We start from the raw sequence: 25099 nt of genomic DNA on the forward strand, positions 1-25099 counted from the left end.
GATCAGAGTTTTCTTTACTTTGCTCTCCTCCTCCAGCTGCCTCTTCAGGTCCTCAGAGTTCTGGCAAACTCCCGCCTTGGACCGCTGCAGCTGACCAATCATAGCGTCCCGTTCCTCCAGACGGCGACTGAACTCAGCTGAAAAGAGGAACGTCCAGGTAAGTCTTAGAGATACCAGATCCACCTTTTATGATTCATTCTTTTCTTTTTCGTTCTAACACTGTGGTGCAGAAGGCGGATGTGGAAATAAACCCTGAACCCAGATGTGAGGTGTTCAGTTTACCGGTCTCAGTGAGCGCTCGAGCTTTCTGAGCAGAGACTTCGGTCAGTTGTTTCTGCAGATCATCTCCTCTGGTTCTGCTTTCATTCAGCTGGTCCTCATAAACCCTGCACATCTTCTCCACGGCTGCCTGGAACACAAACAATTCATCAGGATTAAATGTTTGATTGATCTGATGGAGCACCGAGCAGGATTGATTTGTCCTTCGTTTCTATCAATGGAGCTCCAGCAATGAAGCTCTAGAGCTTCATTGCTCCAACAATGAAGCTCTAAATTCTCCAGATAAACTGAGGTTATCTGGAGAATTTAAAGCTTCTTACTGTGTTTGGGCTCCGTTGAAGGTGCCAAGCAAAGCAGGTGAACACATAGAACTTCGTCATCATAAAGTGTTGGATTGATTTGTTCTTTTTTTTCGATCAACGGGGATCCAACACAGTGAGAAGCTCTAAATTCTCCAGATAACCCGTCACACAGGAGAATTTAGAGCTTCTTACTGTATTTGGGCTCCATGGAAGGTGCCAAGCAAAGTATGTGAACACAATCAGTGGAGCTCAAACAAAGTAGTAAGCTCTAAATTCTCCAGATAACCCGTCACACAGGAGAGTTCAGAGCTTCTCGCTGTTTGGACTCTGTTGAAGGTGCCGAGCAAAGTAGGTGGACAAGTAGAACTTCATCATCATTAAATGTTGGATTGATTTGATCATTTTTTCAGTCCAAACACAGTGAGAAGCTATAAATTCTCCAGATAATATGAGCCATGACTTCCTACTGACCTCGGTACACCTGAGGAACATTTGCTGACAATATACACCTGTAGTTACTGCACCTTTAAGGTGACGTTCTCCTTCCTGTTCTTACCTTTGCTCTCGTCAGCTGCTCCACGTTGGTGGCCAGGTCATCGGCCTCCAGCCTGAACTCGTTTTTTTCCTTCTCCAGCTTCTGCTTGGTCCTCTGCAGAGCGTCGATCTGCTCGCTGAGCTCCGCCACCGTGTCCGAGTGCTTCTTCTTCAGGGTGGCGGCTGTCGCCTCGTGGTGAAGCCCCGCCTCCTCCAGCTCCCGCCGCATCTTCAGGAAGTCCGCCTCTCGCTTCCTGTTCAACAGGAAGGTTAGGGTTAGGGTTAGATAGTTAATAAACCCAGAGGAAACACTCCTAAACAGCTGGAAGCAACAAACTAAACTAAAACCTTCACTAACTGATGAAGACACTAATGTGAAGTTCTCCTTTAGGTGATGGACCTGAACGCTCCGTCTGCTGCTGACTCTGCAGGATTCCTATAAAACAGGAGAAACATCTGTGGACCTGTTCAGAGCGATCTGAGCAGCTGAAGCTCCTCCAGCCTCCTCCAGCTTCTCTCCCAGCTCCTCCAGCTCTCGGGCGATGTCGTTCCTCTGACGCTCCGCTTTAGACCTCCAGGCTCGTTCGGCCTCCAGAGCCTCCTCCAGCTCCTCGATACGAGTCTGAGGAGGAACCACAGCCAACACTGTAGCAACAGCAGAGATGGAGATGAAGGTCTGGAGACCTGCTGTGGACAAACCTGAAGCTCTTTGATCTTCTTCTGAAGCTGAGCCACCAGACCCTGCTCGTCCTCCATCTTGGACTGAAGCTGACCGAACTCAAAGTCTTTCCTTTAGAAAGGGGTGGGGAAAGCAGAACATCTGAACCCAAAACCAGCATTTTGTCTTTTTCAAACATCTCCAAGATGACATCCAGAAACTCTAGCAACAGAACAGACTGATCTTCAGCTGTCCAACGATCCACCAACTACTCATCCACTTTGCCAGAAAAAGTACAAATCTGAGCCTGAAATTGTGATATTTCTTCTGGTTTCCATCATTCTATGTGAGTCCTACAGCCAGAAGACATCTCTGAGTTCTCTCGTTCTTCATGATGTTCTGGTTCTTCAGAGCTGAAGGACCTTAAAGTGAACCACAGTCAGTTAAAATCTCTGACGAGGGATAGTAGAAGGTGATGTTCCTACTTCTTCAGTCGCTCCTCCAGCTCCTCCTTCTTGTTCTTCAGGTCCCTCACTGAGTCCACGGAGAGCTTCAGATCTCCTTCCAGCTTCCGCTTGGTTCGTTCCAGATCAGTTCGAACCTTCTTCTCCTGCTCCAAGGACGTTTCCACCTGGATGGAGGACAGAATCCACATGAACTTCACCTCGGATCGTAAGAGCTTCAGTAGAAATCTACTGGACTTTTCTGGTAGGTTCTTGAAGACGTTCCATCTCTCATCCAAATCCAGTTGATGGAATGTCTTCAATAACCTACAAGAGGATAAGAGGTTCAATTGGACTTCTCTGGTTCTTGAAGACGTTCCACCTCTCATTGAACATCTTCAAGAACCTACCAGAGAAGTCCAGTTGATAGAACGTCTTGAAGATGTTCCGCCTCTCATCCAAGATAAGTAGTGAAACATCTTCAAGACCTACAAGGGGACAAGAGGTTCAACCGAACTTCTCTGGTAGGTTCTTGAAGATGTTCCACCTCTCATCTTGATGAGAGGGGAACATCTTCAAGAACCTACCAGAGAAGTCCAGTTGATTTCTACTGAAGTTCCTACGATGATCATGACCTGGATGACTGAGAATCTCCACAGATGTTTCACCTCAGATCAGTTAGAATCAGAATTTTGATTTAAGAATTAAGACCTGATCTCCATTTCCTAAATTCAGAAGTTCTGTGGGTCCAACAGGTCTTCATGAACATCGAGTAGAACTTTGTTTTCCCCATAAACGACCTTTAAAAAAGTTTGAAGTTTCATCGACAACCCAGACGTTCCTGCTGTGGAAATAGTTTTAAAACATCTAAATGTTTGATTCCTGTGGAGGAACCTGGCCTCGCTAACATGCTACAGGTTGGGTTTGGTTCTAGTGTTCTCAAGTTTGTCTTCACAGCGTTACTGGAGACCTCTGAGGTGGATCTTTGCTTACGCTGTCGACCTGCTGCTCCAGTCGAGTCTTGGCCTTGTTCAACATGTTGACCTTGTCCTCCTGGGCCTGAAGGTCGTTCAGCACCTGCTGGTGGGCTTCCATCAGAGCAGCTTTCTCTCTGCTCAGAGCCGCAATGGATTCGTCCAGAACACACATCTCCTTCGACAGGTTCTTCACCTGGACGGCAGAAAGGAAGCGTGTTATTCTCAGCATGGAGGAGCTTCTCAGCGACGTTCGGCTGGTTTGAACCAACCTTGTTTTCAACTCCGTGTCGGTCCTTCTCCACTTTGGCCAGCGTCATCTCCAGGTTGTCCACGTCTTTCTTCAGGGAGGAAACTTCGTCCTCCAGCTGCCGTTTCTTGGAGGTCAGTGTGGCGCTCACCTCCTCCTCGTCCTCCAGACGCTCCTGCATCTCCTTCAGCTTCGACTCCAGAGAGATCTTGGACTGGATCAGCTGATTGCATCGATCTTCTGCATCCGTCAGGTTGTCCTGCTCCTGGAACAGCAGCATGGAGAAAACGTAAAAACATCTAATGACATGAACTCATCCAGGAAGAGTTAAAAATGTCAGGAACATTTACTCATGAATGTGAAGCGAACTTCATACAAACTTTAGAAATGTTGCAGAAACTTTATACAAATTAAAGAAAATGCAAAATAGACATTTCCATGAGCTGCTTTAAAACGAACAAATAAGGCTGAATATAGTGGAGTTAGCTTTATATGCTATATTAGCATTATATGTTATGTTAGCTTTATATGCTATATTAGCTTTATATCTTATGTTAGCTTTATATGCCATGAGAAAAGAGAGAGACATCTCCTGGAAATTAATTTGGGAAAGTTCTAATGATTATTTGGTGTCACCTGATGTCATCATGTTTGTTGGAGTTTCTAAATCCAGAAACAGAAGATCAGTGGTGAGTTAAATGTTTGCTTATTCAGAAACACTGATTCCATTTCCTACGAAGAACTTGAACAAGTTTTTGAAAAAAAATCCAGTCAGGATAAGAACTTGTATTTATGATATTTTTCAGATTTCCATCAACATTTTCTGATGTGATACTTCAAAATGAAACTAGAAGAAACCATGACTTACAGCTTGGAGCTGCAAAGCCAGATCATTCTTCTCCTGAACCAGGACCACCTGCCGCTCCTCGGCCTCCCGACGCTTCGCCTCCGACCTGACGGAGGAGAAACAAACCAGAACGCGGCTTTAAAAATCTGAGTGGAGCTAGTTTCAGTTTGATCCCAGCAGACCGGTGGACCAACCTCTCGAAGGCCTCTTTCAGTTTGTTAAAGTCCTCATGCAGAGCAGCCAGTTCCTTCTCCACCTGGGCGCTCCTCAGCAGGGGGCGGAGCCTGTAGAACAGCCTCATCCACGGCCAGGTCCTCACCGAGAAGAACGCCCGGAGGTTGAACTGGATCACCATCACAGCGTCCCTGAGACCAAGAAACACATGAACTTCACTCCTTTACTTTGTTTAGATGAAAATAAAGTCAGTCGTTTTGAGTTAAAGACTGGAAGCAGAAAAGGAGAACGTCCCCTGTAGAAAGTTCTAGAGTAGACCTACCGACAACTGGATAGTTGTCGGTAGGTCTACTCTAGAACTTTTTCCAGGGGACGTTCTCCTCTATGGACTTACTGTAGAGACCGGAGGAGGCGTCACTCAGACTACAGTTCATGTTAAAGCAGAGAGCGTTGTGGAAGTTTAGCTAGCAGGCTTCTACACATTGTGGACTAGTTTCAAGCAATTATGGACAAGTTGTAAGTCATTTTAAACTAGTTCTGAGCAGTCTTGGACAAAGTTTCATTTTGGCCTCATTTTGAATCATTTTGAAGAAGCTTTTGGTCATTTTAGACATATTTTGAGTTATTTTGGGCAGATTTTAAGTAAACTTGGACACGTTTTGGATCATTTTCAGAATATTTTCAACCAGGTGGAGCCTCGTCTTGTTTAGTACTGTAAAGACCAGAGGAGGCATCACTCATGTTAAGGCAGAAAGCATTGTGGGAGTTTAGCAGCAATTGGCACCATGACAAAGATGTGGTGGTTAATGACCTCCAACCAGAGCTGATGTGTGGCATTTCTGGTAAGTTTGATGTTTGCTGGATAATTTTAGATGAGTTTCAGAACAATTTTAAAGTGATTTTAAACAATTCATACTCATATCCTACGATCACCAGGACCTGGATGAGTTTAGCAGCAATGGGCACCATGACGAAGACTCATGTGGACGTTCATGACTACCTGTGACAGTTCACACGGAACAGTCTAGTTGTGTTAATGGCATTATTTACTAAAGTGATTACTGATTGGTTATTCTGCCAATAGTCAATTATGAAACTTATTGAAGATTCACATCCTTAATTGTTGCACAAAGAGACGACTTTGAAGTAACTTGGTTTGATTTTTAACTTTTATAGGTCAGTTCCAGAACTTTATGACTTCTTCACACAACAGACCGTTCAGGCTCCAAGATGTTTCTCCAACATTCTGTCATTTTTCGGAGCTTCTGAAGGTTCTCTGTCTGGTTCATCAGATGAAGTGTTTTTGTCGTACTGACCTTTGCAACATGATCTTCTCTCGCTCCATCCTCATCAGCTTCCCTCGGCACATGGCCTGGACCGTGGTGAGGATCTGGGACAGGCGGTTGTCCCTCATGTCCTCCAGCTGGCCCAGCAGACCAGCCTTGAAGAACACCTGAGGAGAAGGATGAAGACGTTTAGTCCTGAGAGGTGATGTGAGAACGTTCTTCCTACACCACCTTTTAGTCGTAGGAGCTTCAGTAGAAACCAGCTAGACTTACCACCAGGACCTGGATGAGTTTATCTAGCAACGGGCATCATTATTAGCTAAAGCAGTGTGAAGAAGCTGCTGTACCTTGGTGTGTCCAAACTTGTACTGAGTGTGATCAATGTCCAGAGAACCAAGCAGCTTCTCCACGGCCTTCCTGCTGTCCATGAATGAGTCCTCTGGGATCGCAGACGGATTCAGGATGCGATAACTGAGGAAGACGTCATGTTAGTGAAGGGCAGCAGGTCCAGAAACCTGAATGGAAATGTTTCTGGTCTGGTTCAGGACTCACCGCTGTTTGAACTCTGCATACAGGATCCGGTTCGGAAAACCCTTCCTGCAGATCCTGATCCCCTCCAGGACTCCGTTACACCTCAGCTGGTGGAGAACCAGGAAGGGATCCATCACACCTGGAACAAACCAGGAGGAGCCTCAGCAACAGCTTCAAGAAGAGTTCACAGATGTTCAGTCCTTCCAAAGGCTGTTCTCTCTTTGTTCTGACCACAAGAACCAGGTCTCTAGAACCTCTTTAGGACTGGTTTGGTGGAGATAAACTACCTACTTCCTGTAAACAGACCTGGAAAACTCACTTGAGGAATCAGTTAGAACCGTGGAAATGTCTTGGATGAAAGATCTCTAAGAACCAAAAGGACGTCCAGCTGCTTCTACTCAGGATTACCACGAGCTAATCTAATGGACGACTGAGAACCTCCACAGGAACATTGGTGGTTCTTCTTCTTACCTGGAGTCTTGCCTTCGTTGGGGATGATGCATCGAACAAAGTGAGGCTGAGTGCTGCGGAGGTTGGCCATCAGTTTGTTCAGATTCTCCTGGAATCACAAACAAACAAGTCCAGAACTTCAGGAACTTGATCGATGATCAGAGTTCTACCTTCATACTGTGAATATTTCCAGAGTTCCAGGTCCTTGAAGTCCATGGAGGAGAACGTCCACTCAAGAAAGTTCTAGAGTAGACCCGCCGACAATTGTACAGTTGAGTCCACAATGACTCAAAAAGACAACCAGCATCGACCAAAATCTGTTCAAAAATACCCAAAAATTATTCAAATGTCAAGAATGATTTAAGATTTCTCTAAATGGAACTAAAACATGTTCAAAATGACAAAATCCTATTCAGACCTACTCTAGAAATGTTCAGAATTACTCAAGAATTGTCCACAATGGCTTTAAAATGAACAGAAACCAGGTCTAGTGTTCAGACTGACACCTGGATGTATTAAAACTGGTAGAAATGTGAGTTTGTTGGTTTCCAGACCTTGTGCAGCTGTGAAACCGTCTGGAAAGAAGCTCCTTTCCTCTTCCTGTGTTTTGTTTCGGCCTTCGGATTGCTGGCTGAGATAGCAAACAGACGGAACAATCGATCAGCTCTTTCATTTCAACGTGCTCCGGTCTCTGTAAGCTGTTAAATCTACACTGGTTTGGTTCTTCAGGTACCCATCTCTGAGCTGATGTAGTTCTCAAACAGTCCGGCCATCAGCTTGTTGGAGGACTTCTGGAACAGAACCACCACCGTCTCATTCAGAGGATCTCTGTTCTTGTCCAGCCAGCCGGTGATGTTGTACGGAACCTGCAGCAGAAACAGAGAAACTGTCATCAGGACAATAGAAATGAAAAGTTCTGCTTTCTGGCTCCCAGTCGACTCCTTCATCAGAATCGAGGTCAATGGTGGAAACAGCAGCAGGAACATGACATCAGCTGACCTGTTAGCTAGCTCTACTGACCGGTTAGCTAGCTCTCTTGACCTGTTAGCTAGCTTTACTGAACTGTTAGCTAGCTCTCCTGACCTGTTAGATAGCTTTACTGAACTGTTAGCTAGCTCTCCTGACCTGTTAGATAGCTCTACTGACCTGTTAGCTAGCTTTACTGTGCTGTTAGCTAGTTCTCCTGACATTATCTGACTTGCTAGCTAGCTCTTCTGACCTGTTAGCTAGCTCTCCTGACACCAGCTGACGTGTTAGCTAGCTCTCCTGACATTAGCTGACCTGCTAGCTAGCTCTACTGACCTGTTAGCTAGCTCTCCTGACCTGTTAGCTAGCTCTCCTGACACCAGCTGACCTCTTAGCTAGCTCTCCTGACCTGTTAGCTAGCTCTACTGACCGGTTAGCTATCTCTACTGACCTGTTAGCTAGCTCTGCTGACCTGCTAGCTAGCTCTTCTGACCTGTTAGCTAGCTCTCATGACACCAGTTGACCTGTTAGCTAGCTCTACTGACCGGTTAGCTAGCTCTACTGACCTGTTAGCTAGCTCTGCTGACCTGTTAGCTAGCTCTCCTGACATTATCTGACCTGCTAGCTAGCTCTTCTGCCCTGTTAGCTAGCTCTCCTGACACCAGCTGACCTGTTAGCTAGCTCTTCTGACCTCTTAGCTAACTCTTCTGACCTGTTAGCCAGCTCTACAGACCTGTTAGCTAGCTCTACTGACCTGCTAGCTAGCTCTACTGACCTGTTAGCTAGCTTTACTGACCTGTTAGCTAGCTCTCCTGACATTAGCTGACCTGTTAGCTAGCTCTTCTGACCTCTTAGCTAGCTCTTCTGACCTGTTAGCTAGCTCTACTGACCTGCTAGCTAGCTCTACTGACCTGTTAGCTAGCTTTACTGACCTGTTAGCTAGCTCTCCTGACATTAGCTGACCTGTTAGCTAGCTCTCCTGACCTGTTAGCTAGCTCTTCTGACCTGTTTGCTAGCTCTTCTGACCTGTTAGCTAGCTTTACTGACCTGTTAGCTAGCTCTACTGACCTGCTAGCTAGCTCTTCTGACCTGTTAGCTAGCATTACTGACCTGTTAGCTAGCTCTCCTGACACCAGCTGACCTGTTAGCTAGTTCTACTGACCTGCTAGCTAGCTCTCCTGACCAAGAACCAGAATCTCATTCAGCTAATTCCAGTTTTTAAAGCAACTCCAACATGAGCAGCAGCGTTCCGGAACTCACCACTCCGGCGTAGTGAACCACCTCGAAGTGAGTCTCGTATTTGCGTTTCTTGTCTGGTCGCGCCCGCTGGAAGTTGGGCGACTTTCCCAGATGGTTGTCATAGAGTTTGGTTTTGAAGCTGAGGTCCGTGGCCTTCGGGAACATGCACTCTTCCTCCATGATGGACAGAATGCCCATCGGCTGGACAGGAAGCTCTGGTTAATCTGCTGTACCTTTACAGGAATAAACATCTGTGTAACATCTGCCTCACCTTCTCGATGAGGTCTATGCAGGCCTGCAGGTCCAGACCGAAGTCTATGAAGGTCCACTCGATGCCCTCGGTCTTGTACTCCTCCTGCTCCAGGATGAACATGTGGTGGTTGAAGTACTGCTGCAACTTCTCGTTGGTGAAGTTAATGCACAGCTGCTCAAAGTTGTTGAACTGCAGAAAGAAACAAACGGTTTTTTGTAGCTGAGCATCAGAAGTAGGAAGTTATCTGAACTCTATGCAACCATCCAACAATCCAGGAGGTTTCTTTTAAAAAAGTTTTGGAAAATCCAGCAAAATATTCTGTTAAGTTGTACATGAAAAGAACCCTCCAGTTGTCCTCATTTACGGGCTCCAAAAAAAATTGTTTCCTCGCCTGAAAAAAATCCAAAAATTCAGCAAAAAAATTCCCCAAATTCTGAAAATTTGCAAAACCTTCAGGAAGAAAATTCCAATAATTCCTTAAAACGTTCCTTAAAAGTTTTATTTTAAAAAAAAAAAACAAATTTGGCAAGAAAATTCTTGTAAATATTTTCAAAAAATGAGTAAAAATTTTCCCCCAAAAAATCCTAAAACTATCTAAAGTGATTATATCAGTAAAACTTCTAATATTTCTTTAAGAACGTTCACATAAAAATCAACAAAATCCAACAAAATTTGCTGGATTTTGATTGATTTTTTTTGTGAATGTTCTTAAAGAAACATTTTTAACATTTCTTTTTTCCACCAAAAAATGTTCAGATTTCCCAAAAATGTTGAAAATGTGGACATCAGAAGTTTCACTGTGAATCTCACTATATGATCAAAATGACTAAAGTCAGATAACAAAAGACAAAAAAACAACAAAAACACAATAAAATATTGCAAAAATGAGACACAAAACGACAACAGAACAACAAACAGTCTAGTATTTTACTTTATGATCAAAACAACTTGTCATGGTCTAGAAATGATTTTAAATTTCTAGTTTTACTAATTTACAATCTGCAGTTAATGTCTTCTCAGTAATTTTTACACTTTAGGGCCAGATTGGACCCTCTGGAGGACCGCTTTTGGCCCGCAGGCCGCATGTTGGACACCCCTGGTCTAACCACAAATAAATTCCTGGAACAGTCAGAAAAGCTAACAGGTAGTCCTAAACTGTTTCACCTCACAGCCCCATATCATCATACCGCCTCCTCCGTGCTTCATTGTCAGGACGATGCCTTCACTGTGGTGGTCCTGGTCAGCGTACAGTAGGGTGAAAACAAGGTGAAGGACAAGAAGACAGGTCTCAAGTCACTCTGGACAGTTTTAGGGTGTTGAGGATGAATTTAGAGACATTTTGGACGTATTTAACTTCTTTTGGAAGTTTTGAGTTTCTGGTTCCTCGTGAAGTTTCCAGTAGACTTCACTCTAAAAGCTCCTCAGCTGCAGACCACCCTGTCCACCATCACACCAGCACAAGTTTCTGAGTGATTTTGGACAAAGTTTGACTTATTTTGGATGATTTTGAGTAATTTTGGAGATTCTAACCCTCTTTTTGTGTAATTCTGAGATACAAATTTGCCTACTTTTGGATAAGTTATGAGTCATTTTGGACACGTTTTGAGTAATTTGGCTGATTTTACATCATCCAGTTTGAGTTTTGACTAATTTTCAGTTCATCCTTTTTAGCCAGTATATGGTTCATCCTCAGACCTTCATGCTGCATCTAGAAATGTCATCAATATCATCATACCGCCACCTCCGTGCTTCACTGTCAGGACTATGCCTTCACTGTGGTAGTCCTGGTCAGGTTCAAACATCTGGACTCCATCTGAGCCCAACTCATTTATGTTTTTCCACAGCTGGAGTCGCTTTAGTTGCAGTGAGGTTCTACTCTGGGGTCTGAGCAGCGTTTGAAAGCATTAGTTTTTAATTGTTTATTGAAGGAGATCTTAGAATCGAGGCAGTTCCTGGGAGGTGCTTCTCTCGTGTTGAATATTATTTTCTGAGTACAGATTAAGCATCTCTCTTAGTTCTGGCTGGGTTTCAGGGTTGATGCGTTCGTCTCATCTTTACCTCAAAGATCTCGAAGCCGGCGATGTCGAGAACGCCGATGAAGTACTGGCGAGGCAGCGCTGTGTACAACGACAGGTTGATGCGACCGACCAGCCACTTGAACATCCGGTCATAGGTAGCTTTGGCCAGAGCAGCGACGGCGTAGTTCACCTGAAAACAGGATGATCTGTGAGGAACACTGTCAGGGTGATGTAGTGTTGACTGATCGATCGATCGATTGATTACCTGTTCTACAGTCTGTCCTTTAACTATGAACTCGCTTCCGACTTTGACTCGGGGGTTCAGGAGGCCTTTGAGCAGGTCGGCGGAGCTGATGCCCATCAGGTACGCTGCCTTATCCACACCTGGACACACAGCAGCAGCTCAGGTCTAGAAACTTAGTTTAATAGATGATGAGGACAAGAAGAACCTGACACCAAACATTAGACCTTCACCTTCTGAGGATTCTACAGTATTTTACTGGAACAACAACAAACCTCCTCTGTGGAGGAACTAAAGATGCTGAAGATCAAAGACTTGAATGGAAACTGTTCGTTCTGCTCAAAAAGGTCCTCCCAGGTCATGAAAGTAGAACTAAACTTGGTATTTTGGACAAATGTGAGACTATGGATTAAAAACTGGAGCTAGAAACCTTTAACATGTCTAAAACTAGCCCAAAACTAGTCCAGAACTAGTCACATATAGGACCAGAACCAAGTCCAGAACCTTCATAAAACCAAGTCCAGAACAAGTTTTCTAAAGTTCCATCCTGTTATGTTGTTTAAACAGGAAATTATCTACAGAGAATAAAATGGTGTTAAAATAATGTTAAAGTAATGTTAAAGTAACGTTAAAACAGCGTTAAAACCCTCCGTACTCTCAGTGCCATCGGCCTCGGCCTGCTCTTCTCGCTGCTTCTTCTTGAACTTCATGTTTCCAAAGTGCATTATGGCTCCAACGATCTTGTAGCAGCCGTACTTCTCCTCAGGCGTGAAGCCCAGCGTGTCCATGGCGTGCTGCACAGAACACACGTGTTACACGCCAACACGCTAACAGACTCTATCTAATGATCAAAGGTTTAATTTAATTACGTCCGTGAGCTTGAGCTCGTCTCCGTCGCTGATCCCCTCCACCGTGGTGACACCCTGAGAGCAGAAGTGGTAGTCGAAGGGGTTGGTGGTGACCAGCAGCATGTCTGGAGGAGATAATCAATAATCAATAATCAATACTACCGACCAGCAGCATGTCTGGAGGAGATAATCAATAATCAATACTACTGACCAGCAGCATGTCTGGAGGAGATAATCAATAATCAATACTACCGACCAGCAGCATGTCTGGAGGAGATAATCAATAATCAATACTACCGACCAGCAGCATGTCTGGAGGAGATAATCAATAATCAATACTACTGACCAGCAGCATGTCTGGAGGAGATAATCAATAATCAATAATCAATACTACCGACCAGCAGCACGTCTGGAGGAGATAATCAATAATCAATACTACTGAACAGCAGCATGTCTGGAGGAGATAATCAATAATCAATAATCAATACTACCGACCAGCAGCATGTCTGGAGGAGATAATCAATCAGTAATTAAAAATCAATACTACTGATCAGGGATTGAACCTGAAAACAGCCAATCAGGAGCTCTGAATAAATAGATAAAGATGACATCAGGAAATCAATAATCACATGAATAAATGCAGTATTTAATCAACATTTATGTGACCTCAGCAGTGCCCCCGGTGGTCTGATCTCTGTGGTTCAGGTTGTATTTCAGTGGAACAGTGCCCCCCAGCTGCAGACGGTCTTTCTTAGGAAACAATTTTCTGGATTTGTTCTCTGGACTTCAATAAACTGATTTTGTTTTTATTTATTTCAGGTAAAAACCGGCAAACAAGAACATTTTCATTTATATTCTGGATTTTGGTACGTTTTTATTCTGAAATTCGTTTTCTGTCGACTGATGGACAGAAAAAAAATCAGTGTCTTGGATGAATCTGATTGGCTGCTGCTAAAAGTAAACAAAGTAAACAAAGTTCACCATCTAATACTATCAAACAGGTACCTCACAGTGGTGTGGGATTGGACAAGTTCTAGAGGTGGGCGGGGTTACCTTGCAGCTCTGGCTTGTGATTGGACAGATTCTAGAAGTGGGCGTGTTTACCTTGCAGCTCTGGCTTGTGATTGGACATAATCTGGTAGTAGATGTGGTAACTTCTCTCTCCAGGTTGCTGGAAAACAACTCTGGACTTTTCTAGAAGATCTGATGGAACAATAGATACAAACTTTACCGTCTGACCTCTGACCTCGACGTCACCGATATCAGATTTTATTAATTATTTATTGATTAATGGATGTCTTCAGACTCACAGATGTCGATGTCGGCTGACGCCAGCTTCCCCGTCGGACCGAAGTGTATCCTGATGAACTTTCCCTGAAACACAAACACTTCCTTTATGATCTGGAACCTTCCACCTCCACCATCTCATGAACTTTATCTGGACTCACGAAGCGAGACGAGTTGTCGTTGCGGATGGTTTTAGCATTTCCAAAAGCCTCCATGGCCGGATTGGCCTCGATGATCTGATCCTCCAGAGAACCCTGCAGGAAGAGGAAGGAACACTGATCAGACCTGAAGGTCTACAGGTCCACCAGCTTCAGGGACACAAAGAGCTCAGATTTACTCCTTTCTTCACGGTGTCTCCCAGAGCAGCGACAATGGCGAAATACTGGATCACCCGCTTGGTGTTGACCGTTTTTCCTGCTCCAGATTCACCGCTGAGAAAAATAGAGAGAAATAAATAAACCAGAATTAAATCAGAAATAAACCAGAAATAAAAAAACAGAAATAAATCAGACAATAAACCATAAATAAATTAAAAAATGAATCAGACATAAACCATAAATAAATCAGAAATAAACCATAAATAAATCAGAAATAAACCATCCATCCATCCATCCATTATCTATACACCGCTTAATCCTCACTAGGGTCATGGGGGGCTGGAGTCTATCCCAGCTGACTCAGGTGAAGGCAGGGGACACCCTAGACAGGTCACCAGTCTGTCACAGGGCTACATACAGAGACAAACAATCACTCTCACATTCACACCTACGGGCAATTTAGAATGATCAATTAACCTCAGCATATTTTTGGACTGTGGGAGGAAGCCGGAGAAAACCCACGCATGCACAGGGAGAACATGCAAACTCCATGCAGAAAGATCCCGGGAAAGCCGGGACGTGAACCAGGGATCTTCTAGCTGCAAGGTGAAAGTGCTAACCACTACACCACTGTGCAGCCCTTAGAAATAAACCAGATTATTTTATTAGTATTGTCCAGTTTTTTGATGTTTTTCTGATTTACTGACAGAACCAGAGTTCTTCCTATAAACTGTTCTGGGATTCACAGTTTTAAAGTTGGAACCAGAAATTCAGTCTGATTCATCTGAAAGTTTTCCTTTTTCAAAATAACTCCAGCATATTTTAATACCAGAACTCTCCTCCGGTTTGGTTCTAATTCTGTTTAACTTCACTTAATTAAAACTGTGTCTAGAAATGTGCAGATAGTTTGTTACTCACAGTTTAAACAGTTTTTGTATTTAAACAAAGAAACAGAATCAGATGTTTGGTGAAAAATGATCACACATGTTTTTCCTTCCCAGATTCATGTTCCTGTGATTCAGGTAATGATCTGATCAGCTGGTAATGATCTGAGTTCTTAAAGCTGTTTTTACTTACGTGATGAGCATCGACTGGTTCTCTCGATCTGTGGACAGAAATGAAACCAAGATTCAGTCAAAATCGGAGAAACCAGCTGCAGTTTGTTCTGGAAACTGATCTGAGTTCTAACTGTTGACACTTCAGAACTTCCTCTTCTGCTTCTGGATGTTAACCCTCCTGTTGTCCTCATTTATGGCCACCAAAAATATAGTTTCCTTGTCTAAAAAAAAATCCAAAAATTCCCCCCAAAAATTCCCCAAATTTCTGAAAATTTGCAAAACCTTCAGGAAGAAAATTCCGATAATTCCTTAAAAGTTTTATTTTAAAAAATCCCCCAAATTTGTCAAGAAAATTCTTGTAAATGTTTTTTTTAAAATGAGTAAATATCTTCCAAAAAATCCTAAAAATATCTAAAGTGATTCCATATATATCAGTAAAACTTTATTTTATTATTTTTTATTTATTTTATTTTATTTAAGAACATTCACATAAAAATCAACCAAAATCCAGAAAAAATTCACTGGATTTTGGTTGATTTTTAGGTGAATGTTCTTAAGAAACATTTTTAATATTTATTTTTTTCCACCAAAAAATGTTCAAAGATTTCCCAAAAATGTTGAAAATGTGGACATCAGAAGTTTCACTGTGAAAATATATTTTTTTCCACATTTTCAAACTTTAAACGGGTCAGTTTTGACCCGCAGGACGACACGAGGGTTAAAGAAGAGCGACGGGTTCAGAGTTGTGGTAATAAAATACGATGATGTTGGATGAAGTTTCTTATTCTCTCTTAATGTAAGTCGTCCTCCAGCGGAATGATGTTTTCTATCTACTGGATGCTGATTGGCTGCAGTCACTTCCTGCTTCAGAATGTTCTCCAGGTTGAGGTGGACTCACTCTGCAGCAGGTCGGTGTAGGCGTTGTCGGCCACGGCGTAGATGTGAGGTGGCATATCGGTGCGACGCCTCCCTTTGTAGGCCGTCACCACCTCAGCGGAGTAGACCGGCAGCCATTTGTAGGGATTCACCGTCACGCAGAACAAACCCGAGTAGGTCTGGAGAGGAAATAGTCCGTTAGGAAGCATCCAGTCAGCAGAGAAGAAAAGCACCAGGAGATACCCACATAGATCATCCACATGCTGTATCTCCTCCTCAGGTTGAAGAGCACCGAAGCTTCGTTCAGGTGAGTCAGCATTGCCATGTCCTCCATCATGTCAAACTTTGGAGGGTTCATGGGCTGCAGGTCGTCTTCTTTCACTATTAGGAACTGAAACAGAACAAATGTGACCAACACCACCACAAAAACAGCCAAAATATGACCAAAAACACCAAAAAGACCAAAATGTGACCAACACCACCACAACAACACACAAAAACTGACCAAAATGTGACACAAAACAATGATAAAAGACTCAAGAGAACCTAAATTTAACACAAAGTGACCACAAAAAGTCGTAAGAGATCCAGTCACCAGGTAATCAGTCCATGTCCAGTGAAGACAATGAGTCAGTAAAAAAAAGTTCTTCTAATAAAGTCACTAAAACTTCCTCAGCTCCATCAGAGGTCTGCTTCCAGTTAAACATCTGGGGAGGTTCCTGGAGCAATGACTGGACTTCCTGTTGACCTGAACATGACTGTTCTGACAGTAAATGATAGTCAACAAACATGAGTTCAATGACTAACTGTCCTCTAACTCGTTAACTAACCTGTCTGTCCTCTAGCTAGTTAACCAACCCATCTGTCCTCTAACTAGTTAATTAACCCGTCTGTCCTCTAACTATTTAACTAAGTCGGCTATCCTCTAACTAGTTAACTAACCCATCCGTCCTCTAACTAGTTAACTGACCTGTCTGTCCTCTAACTAGTTAACTAACCCATCCGTCCTCTAACTAGTTAACTGACCTGTCTGTCCTCTAACTAGTTAACTAACCCATCCGTCCTCTAACTAGTTAACTGACCTGTCGGCCCTCTAACTAGTTAACTAACCTGTCTGTCCTCTATCTAGTTAACTAACCAGTCTGTCCTCTAACTAGTTAATTAACCCGTCTGTCCTCTAACTAGTTAACTAAGTCGGCTATCCTCTAACTAGTTAACTAACCCATCCGTCCTCTAACTAGTTAACTGATCTGTCTGTCCTCTAACTAGTTAACTAATCCGTTTGTCCTCTAACTAGTTAACTAACCCGTCTGTCCTCTAACTAGTCAACTAACCCGTCCGTCCTCTAACTACTTAACTAACCTGTCTGTCCTCTAACTAGTTAACTAACCCGTCTGTCCTCTAACTAATTAACTAACCCGCCTGTCTTCTAACTAATTAACTAACCCATCTGTCCTCTAACTAGTTAACTAACCTGTCTGTCCTCTAACTACTTAACTATCCTGCCTGTCCTCTAACTAGTTAACTAACCTGTCTGTCCTCTAACTACTTAACTATCCCGTCTGTCCTCTAACTAGTTAACTAACCCGTCTGTCCTCTAACTAGTTAACTAACCCGTCCATCCTTGGTCTCCACGGTGCTCTTGTCTCCGTTCAGCTCTCTAACCTCCACCTCGATGTATGCCTCAACGTCGTCCGGCATCCAGATCCTCTTGGTACCTGAACCAGATTACACAGTATTTATGTAGTAATCAGCACTAGTACTACATCACCAAATATTCATGTAGTACTCAGTACTTCTACAGAGTACATCCTGAGGGATACGTACCATCGAAGGCCTGGGCTTTGGCGGCTAGATGCTCCAGGTTGGTGAGCCGTAGGTAGCGAGCAGCTTCTCCAAACTCCTTCATGTCCAGAAACCGAGACATCTGGAGAACCAGAGATTTAGAGGGTCAGAATTTAACCTCTCTGACTGGATGAAGACATGTTCTAACTGTTCTACAGAGAACCTTCTCTGGCTGGATGAAGACATGTTCTAACGGTTCTACAAAGAACCTTCTCTGACTGGATGGAGACATGTTCTAACGGTTCTACAGAGAACCTCGTCAGACTGGATGGAGACATGTTCTAACGGTTCTACAGAGAACCTTCTCTGACTGGATGGAGACATGTTCTAACGGTTCTACAGAGAACCTTCTCTGACTGGATGGAAACATGTTCTAACTGTTCTACAGAGAACCTTCTCTGACTGGATGGAGACATGTTCTAACTGTTCTACAGAGAACCTTCTCTGACTGGATGGAGACATGTTCTAAAGGTTCTACAGAGAACCTTCTCTGACTGGATGGAGACATGTTCTAACGGTTCTACAGAGAACCTGCTCTGACTGGATGGAGACATGTTCTAACTGTTCTACAGAGAACCTGCTCTGATTGGATGGAGACATGTTCTAACTGTTCTACAGAGAACCTTCCCTGACTGGATGGAGACATGTTCTAATGGTTCTACAGAGAACCTCTGACTGGATGGAGACATGTTCTAACTGTTCTACAGAGAACCTTTTCTGACTGGATGAAGACATGTTCTAACTGTTCTACAGAGAACCTTCTCTGGCTGGATGAAGACATGTTCTAACGGTTCTACAAAGAACCTTCTCTGACTGGATGGAGACATGTTCTAACGGTTCTACAGAGAACCTTGTCAGACTGGATGGAGACATGTTCTAACGGTTCTACAGAGAACCTTGTCAGACTGGATGGAGACATGTTCTAACGGTTCTACAGAGAACCTTGTCAGACTGGATGGAGACATGTTCTAACGGTTCTACAGAGAACCTTCTCTGACTGGATGGAAACATGTTCTAACTGTTCTACAGAGAACCTGCTCTGACTGGATGGAGACATGTTCTAACTGTTGTACAGAGAACCTGTTCTGATTGGATGGAGACATGTTCTAACTGTTCTACAGAGAACCTTCCCTGACTGGATGGAGACATGTTCTAATGGTTCTACAGAGAACCTTCTCTGACTGGATGGAGACATGTTCTAACTGTTCTACAGAGAACCTTTTCTGACTGGATGGAGACATGTTCTAACTGTTCTTCAACTAGAGAACCTTCCCTGACTGGATGGAGACATGTTCTAGCTGTTCTACAGAGAACCTTCTCTGACTGGATGGAGACATGTTCTAAAGGTTCTACAGAGAACCTTCTCTGACTGGATGGAGACATGTTCTAACTGTTCTACAGAGAACCTTTTCTGACTGGATAGAGACATGTTCTAACTATTCTTCAACTAGAGAACCTTCCCTGACTGGATGGAGACATGTTCTAGCTGTTCTACAGAGAACCTTCTCTGACTGGATGGAGACATGTTCTAAAGGTTCTACAGAGAACCTTCTCTGACTGGATAGAGACATGTTCTAAAGGTTCTACAGAGAACCTTCTCTGACTGGATAGAAACATGTTCTAACGGTTCTTCAAACAGAGAACCACAACAGTTGAAAACACGTTGAAAACTCATCAGTCTTTGAGTGTCTTTTGCTTTTCGGTTCCAGAAACAAGAACATTACAAACAACGGTTCTAACAAGCTAACGTTAGAACGTTTAGAAGCATCAATGTGAACTTCTGACAGCTTCTGGGTGTTTTTTAGTCCTGTCTTCCTGTAGATACTGAACTAGTTCCTGTTTTCAGCCTCGACACGCTCAGAATGGACAGTTTATCTGGTTTCTGCTGTTCTGCGTCTTGTTTTTGTCTCTGTTCTGTCACTTTGTGTTGTTTTGTGTCTTATTTTGTTGATTTTAAGTGTCTTTGCTAAGGTTTTTTCTCTTTGTGGTTATTTTGCGTCTTGTTTTTGTTGTTGTTTTTTGTCTCTATTCCATAATTTTTCTTGTTTTGTCTCATTTTGTGTAGTCCAGTGCCTGTTTGGGGACAGGTTTGTCTTGTTGTTAGTTTTTGTCTCTGTTCTGTCACTTTGCGTTGTTTGTGTCTTAGTTTGTTTATTTTAAGTGTCTTTGCTCCAGGTTTTTTTCTCTTTGTGGTGATTCGGTGTCCGGTTTTTGTTGTTTTTGTTGGGTTTTTTGTCTCTATTCCATCATTTTTCTTGTTTTGTCTCGTTTTTGTCATCTTGTATCTCGTTGGAACAGTTTTCTCAGATGGAACCACCAAACCTCGACTCTGAAAGTTTGATTCTTTGTGTTTGTGGTTCTGCTAAACGGCGTCCTGTTGCCCGTTTCTTGAAGCTTACGTGAGTTTTCTAGCTGCTGGAGGGTTTGGATGTGAACCTCAGATAACGTCCCATCAGTGAGGTCGTCTTCAAACCTCAGGATCTCTGATTGTTTTAACTCTTTATTTTCTGTCTTCATAAACTAGAAGTGAACATCACAGCTGTTGGAGGTGGGGCTAAATTGTTCTGATCATCAAAACAAGACAGAAAAACATCTACAGGATGAGGAGATCATCGGAGCTCCAGGGGAATCCAGCTGGAGGTTCTGGAAGACGTTTCTAGAAATGTTTTCCAGAACCTCCAGCTGGTTTCTCCTGAAGCTCCTACCATCACCAGGACCTGGATGACTGAGAACCTCCACAGAAGTATGAGGAGACACCCCACAAATTGACACAAACGAGACACAAAATGACAAAAACGAGACATGAAAAGACAAAAATGAGACAAACAGCAAAAATGAGACACAAAATGACAAAAACGAGATTGTCAGATAAACTAAACGTTCTCAGTAAACAGGTTGGATCTAGATCAGCAGACCTTCAGGTTTGATGAGTTCCACTGGAGGATGAATCCACGTCTGGGGGGAATTTGTCACCAACTAAAGAAGCTCTATATTTAGGGGAGGGTTCTTCACCTGCCGTATCAGGTTCTTTAGAGGTTCTTCAGGCTTATTCATGTTCTTTGGTTTGTCAGAGCTGCAGCTGAACTTTATTCTTGATCAATCAGCTGGTCGATAAACATCAGAGAACAGAGAAATGTTCTACTAACTGGCATTTTAGAATGTGACGTTCTGTGTGACCAACAGTCCAGAACCAGAATATTAAGTGCGTTCTATTGGAAGGAACCCATAAATGCTGAAAGTTCTTACATTTGACTTTTATTTGCTCTATAATTTGTCCTGCTATCAAAGTAGAACCCATTGGATCCACAAACTCCTATCTGGAGAATGATTTCCTGAAGAACCGGTTGTTCCCAGAGTTCTTCTGATCACCATTTGGCATTAAAGGAATTGTTTCTTGAAGGTTCTTTCGGGTGCCTTTGGAGGTTCTTTTGAAATCTTTTGAAGAAACGTCTCCTTAAATAACCAGTGTTCTCTAAAGATGTTTGGTGCCATTCAAACATCTGAATGGATTCCTGATGAAACCACATTTTGATGGTTCTTAGAGAGATTTTTGGGATGTTTGATAGAACTTTTTACTAAAAGGTTCTTTATGGAACTAAAAATGGTTCCTCTGTGGCCTCTTTGTCTTCAGTTCCAGTTAATATTTATTATTCTGAGAGCAGTCAGTGTTTGTTCTTTCTGCTGAGAAGAAGAACCCAGAACCTGAGCACGTCTTTACAGCTCTAAATCTTTATTTAGAGCGAGGTAAAGCCAAACAGAGCAGACTGCTGGGTGAGCTCAGCAGCTGAACATGGTTGAGATGTTCCAACAGCTTGGTTCTTATCCGGCTTTCAGAGAACCAACAGCTGCAACATCAGCTCCACTGATCTCCAGCTTTCAGCAGCTAAATATAACCAGACAGCTGTGACAGACCAAACCTTTAACCGTGAAGGAGCTTCAACACAACAAACCCACAACCTGCTCTACCACAGTAACAGGGTTGCTAATCCATGCTAATGTGATCTTTTTCTCAGCAGTAGAAGCTAGATATTTAGCTGCTGTTACTGCTGACCAAGAGGACAAACTGACTGATGGAAAACAGTCCAAAGAATTAGTCTGATCCTGATAATATGAGGTAGAGTGAGACATTCGATCAAGGCTGACAATGGGATGAAAAGATGAAAAATAGAAGAGAGGACATAGCTTTGCTCTACACATTCTGTAGGAACACTGTTGGATGATGGAAACGACAAAAACAAGACACAAAATAACCAAAACAAGAAACAAAACGACAAAAAACAAGCCAGAAAATGATAAAAACTAGACATAAAATGACAAAAATGACACAAAACAACAAAAACAAGACAGAAAACGACAAAAACAAGACAGAAAACGACAAAAACAAGACAGAAAATGACAAAAACTAGACGCAAAACGACAAAAACGAGACACAAAATGACAATAATTAGACCAATTAAACAACATAAAATTGCAAAAAAACAAAACAGTGACAGAAGCGAGACATAAAACAACACAAACTAGACATGAAAAGAGACAGAACACCATTAAACAAGATGAAACAATAACAATTTTACACAAAACAGCAAAAATCAGGCCAAAATGACAAACGAGACACAAAAAATGACAGAAAGAGACGACGAGAGACTGAAAAGAAAAACCACAAAACTACTGGATGAATAAATAAAAGCAGCAGAAACAGAGAACAGAGGATCAGCTTGTTGGAGATCCATCCAGCATAGTGGAACATCTACAGCTGATGGTGGAACATCTACAGCTGGTGGTGGAACATCTACAGCTGGTGGTAGAACATCTACCTACAGCTGGTGGTGGAACATCTACAGCTAATGGTGGAACATCTACCTACAGCTGGTGGTGGAACATCTACAGCTGGTGGTGGAACATCTACAGCTGATGGTGGAACATCTACCTACAGCTGATGGTGGAACATCTACAGCTGATGGTGGAACATCTACAGCTGATGGAACATCTACAGCTGATGGTGGAACATCTACCTACAGCTGGTGGTGGAACATCTACAGCTGGTGGTGGAACATCTACCTACAGCTGATGGAACATCTACAGCTGATGGAACATCTACAGCTGATGGTGGAACATCTACCTACAGCTGGTGGTGGAACATCTAGAGCTGATGGTGGAACATCTACCTACAGCTGGTGGTGGAACATCTACCTACAGCTGGTGGTGGAACATCTTCTCCAGCTGGAGCTCTGGGGCTGATGGGTAATGTAGTGTTCAGGTCTGTACTCACCGTGCCGGGTCGCTCTGCTCTGAAGCTCCTGGAGGATTTAACTCTTCAGATTTTTGAGGGATGCTCAGAGCATCACTCCACTTTATGACCTCCCCATGAAGGTCCTCTGACCATGTGACCCGTTTGGCTGCAGCTGATTGGTCGGGTGGTGAGGATGGAGGGTCATAAAAGGTCTGCTTTGGTCAGAAGTAAAGCTCTGTTTCCTCCCTCTGAACTTCTATCTATGGAAACTGATTCACTGCTGGTAGTTCCTCCTGACTGAGACCTGAGCCAGCAGGATGGAGCTGTTATTCCACAAACACAGAACCTTTTTTTCCACAAACACAGAACCTTTTATTCCACAAACACAGAAGCTTTAATTTCACAAACACAGAACCTTTTATTCCACAAACACAGAACCTTTAATTCCACAAACACAGAACCTTTTATTCCACAAGCACAGAACCTTTTATTCCACAAACACAGAACCTTTTATTCCACAAACACAGAGACTTTAATTCCACAAACACAGAACCTTTAATTCTGCAAACACAGAACCTTTTATTCCACAAACACAGAACCTTTAATTCCACAAACACAGAACCTTTAGTTCCACAAACGCAGAACCTTTAATTCCGCAAACACAGAACATTTTATTCCACAAATGCAGAACCTTTAATTCCACAAAGACAGAACCTTTAGTTCCACAAACACAGAACCTTTTATTCCACAAACACAGAACCTTTAATTCGGCAAACACAGAACTTTTTATTCCACAAACACAAAACCTTTAATTCCGCAAACACAGAACCTTTAATTCCACAAATACAGAAAACCTTTTATTCCACAAACACAGAACCTTTAATTCCACAAACACAGAACCTGTTATTCCACAAACACAGAACCTTTAATTCCACAAGCACAGAATCTTTAATTCCACAAATGCAGAACTTTTGTTCCACAAACACAGAACCTTTTATCCCACAAACACAGAACCTTTTATTCCACAAACACAGAACCTTTAATTCCAACAAATACAGAATCCAGCAGGATGAAGCTTTAATTCCCAACAAACAACAAATGGATTCAGACAGAATGAAACAAAGGAAAAGAAACACAATAAAGACAAAGAAAATCACAAGATTAGAATTTTATTTTATCGAATTATTCATTTTACTTTTTGTTTTCGATCAAGATAACGTTGGCATGAACAAATAGCGTTAGCATGAGCAAGATGACATTAGCATGAACACAATAATGGTAGCATGAAGAATATAGCATTAGCATGAACAAATAGTGTTAGCATGGAGAAGATAATGTTAGCATGAAACCAATAATGTTAGCAAAACATGATAACATTAGCATGAACAAATAACATTAGCATAAATAAGATGATGCTAGCATGAACAATATAGCATAAGCATGAACAAATAGTGTTAGCATAAACAAGAAAACAGCAAAACAAGATAACATTAGCATGAACACGATAGCATTAACATGAACAAATAGTGTTAGCATGAGCAAGATAATGTTAGCAAAACAAGATAATGTTAGCATGCACAAGATAACAGCATAAAGAAGATACCGTTAGCTGCATCATTAGTTCATGTTAGCCTAAGTAAGATAATTTAGCTGCTATGCTAGCTTAAGACTGATAACCTTTGATTAAGCTAGATGTTGCAGCCACTGTATTAGCTTAGAACATAATGTTAGCTTAACATTAGCTGCTACATCTTGCTACATTGGTTAAAACAAGATCATGGAAGCCTTAAGAAGATTAGCCTAAACAAGAAGTAAATATTGTAACAGCATTGGTTAGCAATTCAATTCAATTCAATTTTATTTATATAGCACCAGTTACAGTCAAATTGTCTCGAGACGCTTTACAGAACCCATATGCCTGAACCCCAGAGCAAGCCAAGAGGCGACAGTGGCAAGGAAAACACCCTTTTAACAGCTTAGCATTAGCATTTAGCATTATCAAGCAATGATCAGGACTGAGCTGCTAACGTTAGCCTAACATGTTCCAGTCCTGAATGAGGCTTTCTGTAATGTTGCTAGCTAATGCTACGCTAGGTGGAGCCTTTGCAGGTAGGGCTCTGATTAGCATGCTAGCGGTAGTGATCTCTGTTATTAATTTTATCTGATGGAGGATCATATTGCTGCTAATCTCCC

The 25099-nt window shown here is 42.6% G+C and overlaps 1 protein-coding gene across 3 annotated transcripts in view; it reads right to left on the minus strand.

Moving 5' to 3' along the window:
* Window positions 1-23047, minus strand: part of LOC111588655 (myosin-7B-like) — a 34697-nt gene extending 11650 nt beyond the window's left edge. The window contains exons 1-32 of one of the 3 annotated variants that reach the window (XM_055013131.1): window positions 22946-23044; window positions 17659-17758; window positions 17446-17549; window positions 16079-16222; window positions 15854-16010; window positions 14975-15002; window positions 13918-14011; window positions 13742-13834; window positions 13604-13667; window positions 13398-13496; window positions 12315-12418; window positions 12101-12239; window positions 11470-11588; window positions 11245-11394; window positions 9205-9375; window positions 8955-9134; window positions 7462-7594; window positions 7283-7359; window positions 6750-6837; window positions 6300-6417; window positions 6095-6218; window positions 5778-5914; window positions 4482-4652; window positions 4309-4393; window positions 3463-3705; window positions 3210-3386; window positions 2259-2404; window positions 1815-1905; window positions 1580-1737; window positions 1138-1369; window positions 283-409; window positions 19-137 (exon numbers count right to left, since the gene is read on the minus strand). In XM_055013131.1, the coding sequence (XP_054869106.1) occupies window positions 19-137; window positions 283-409; window positions 1138-1369; window positions 1580-1737; window positions 1815-1905; window positions 2259-2404; window positions 3210-3386; window positions 3463-3705; window positions 4309-4393; window positions 4482-4652; window positions 5778-5914; window positions 6095-6218; window positions 6300-6417; window positions 6750-6837; window positions 7283-7359; window positions 7462-7594; window positions 8955-9134; window positions 9205-9375; window positions 11245-11394; window positions 11470-11588; window positions 12101-12239; window positions 12315-12418; window positions 13398-13496; window positions 13604-13667; window positions 13742-13834; window positions 13918-14011; window positions 14975-15002; window positions 15854-16010; window positions 16079-16222; window positions 17446-17549; window positions 17659-17758 (3972 nt within the window). In that variant the 5' untranslated portion in view covers window positions 22946-23044. The other 2 variants (XM_055013132.1, XM_055013133.1) reach the window with 2 other exon arrangements.
* Window positions 23048-25099: the final 2052 nt, after the last annotated feature.

This window comes from Amphiprion ocellaris, chromosome 8 (assembly GCF_022539595.1).
Source record: "Amphiprion ocellaris isolate individual 3 ecotype Okinawa chromosome 8, ASM2253959v1, whole genome shotgun sequence".
Taxonomy (NCBI): domain Eukaryota; kingdom Metazoa; phylum Chordata; class Actinopteri; family Pomacentridae; genus Amphiprion; species Amphiprion ocellaris.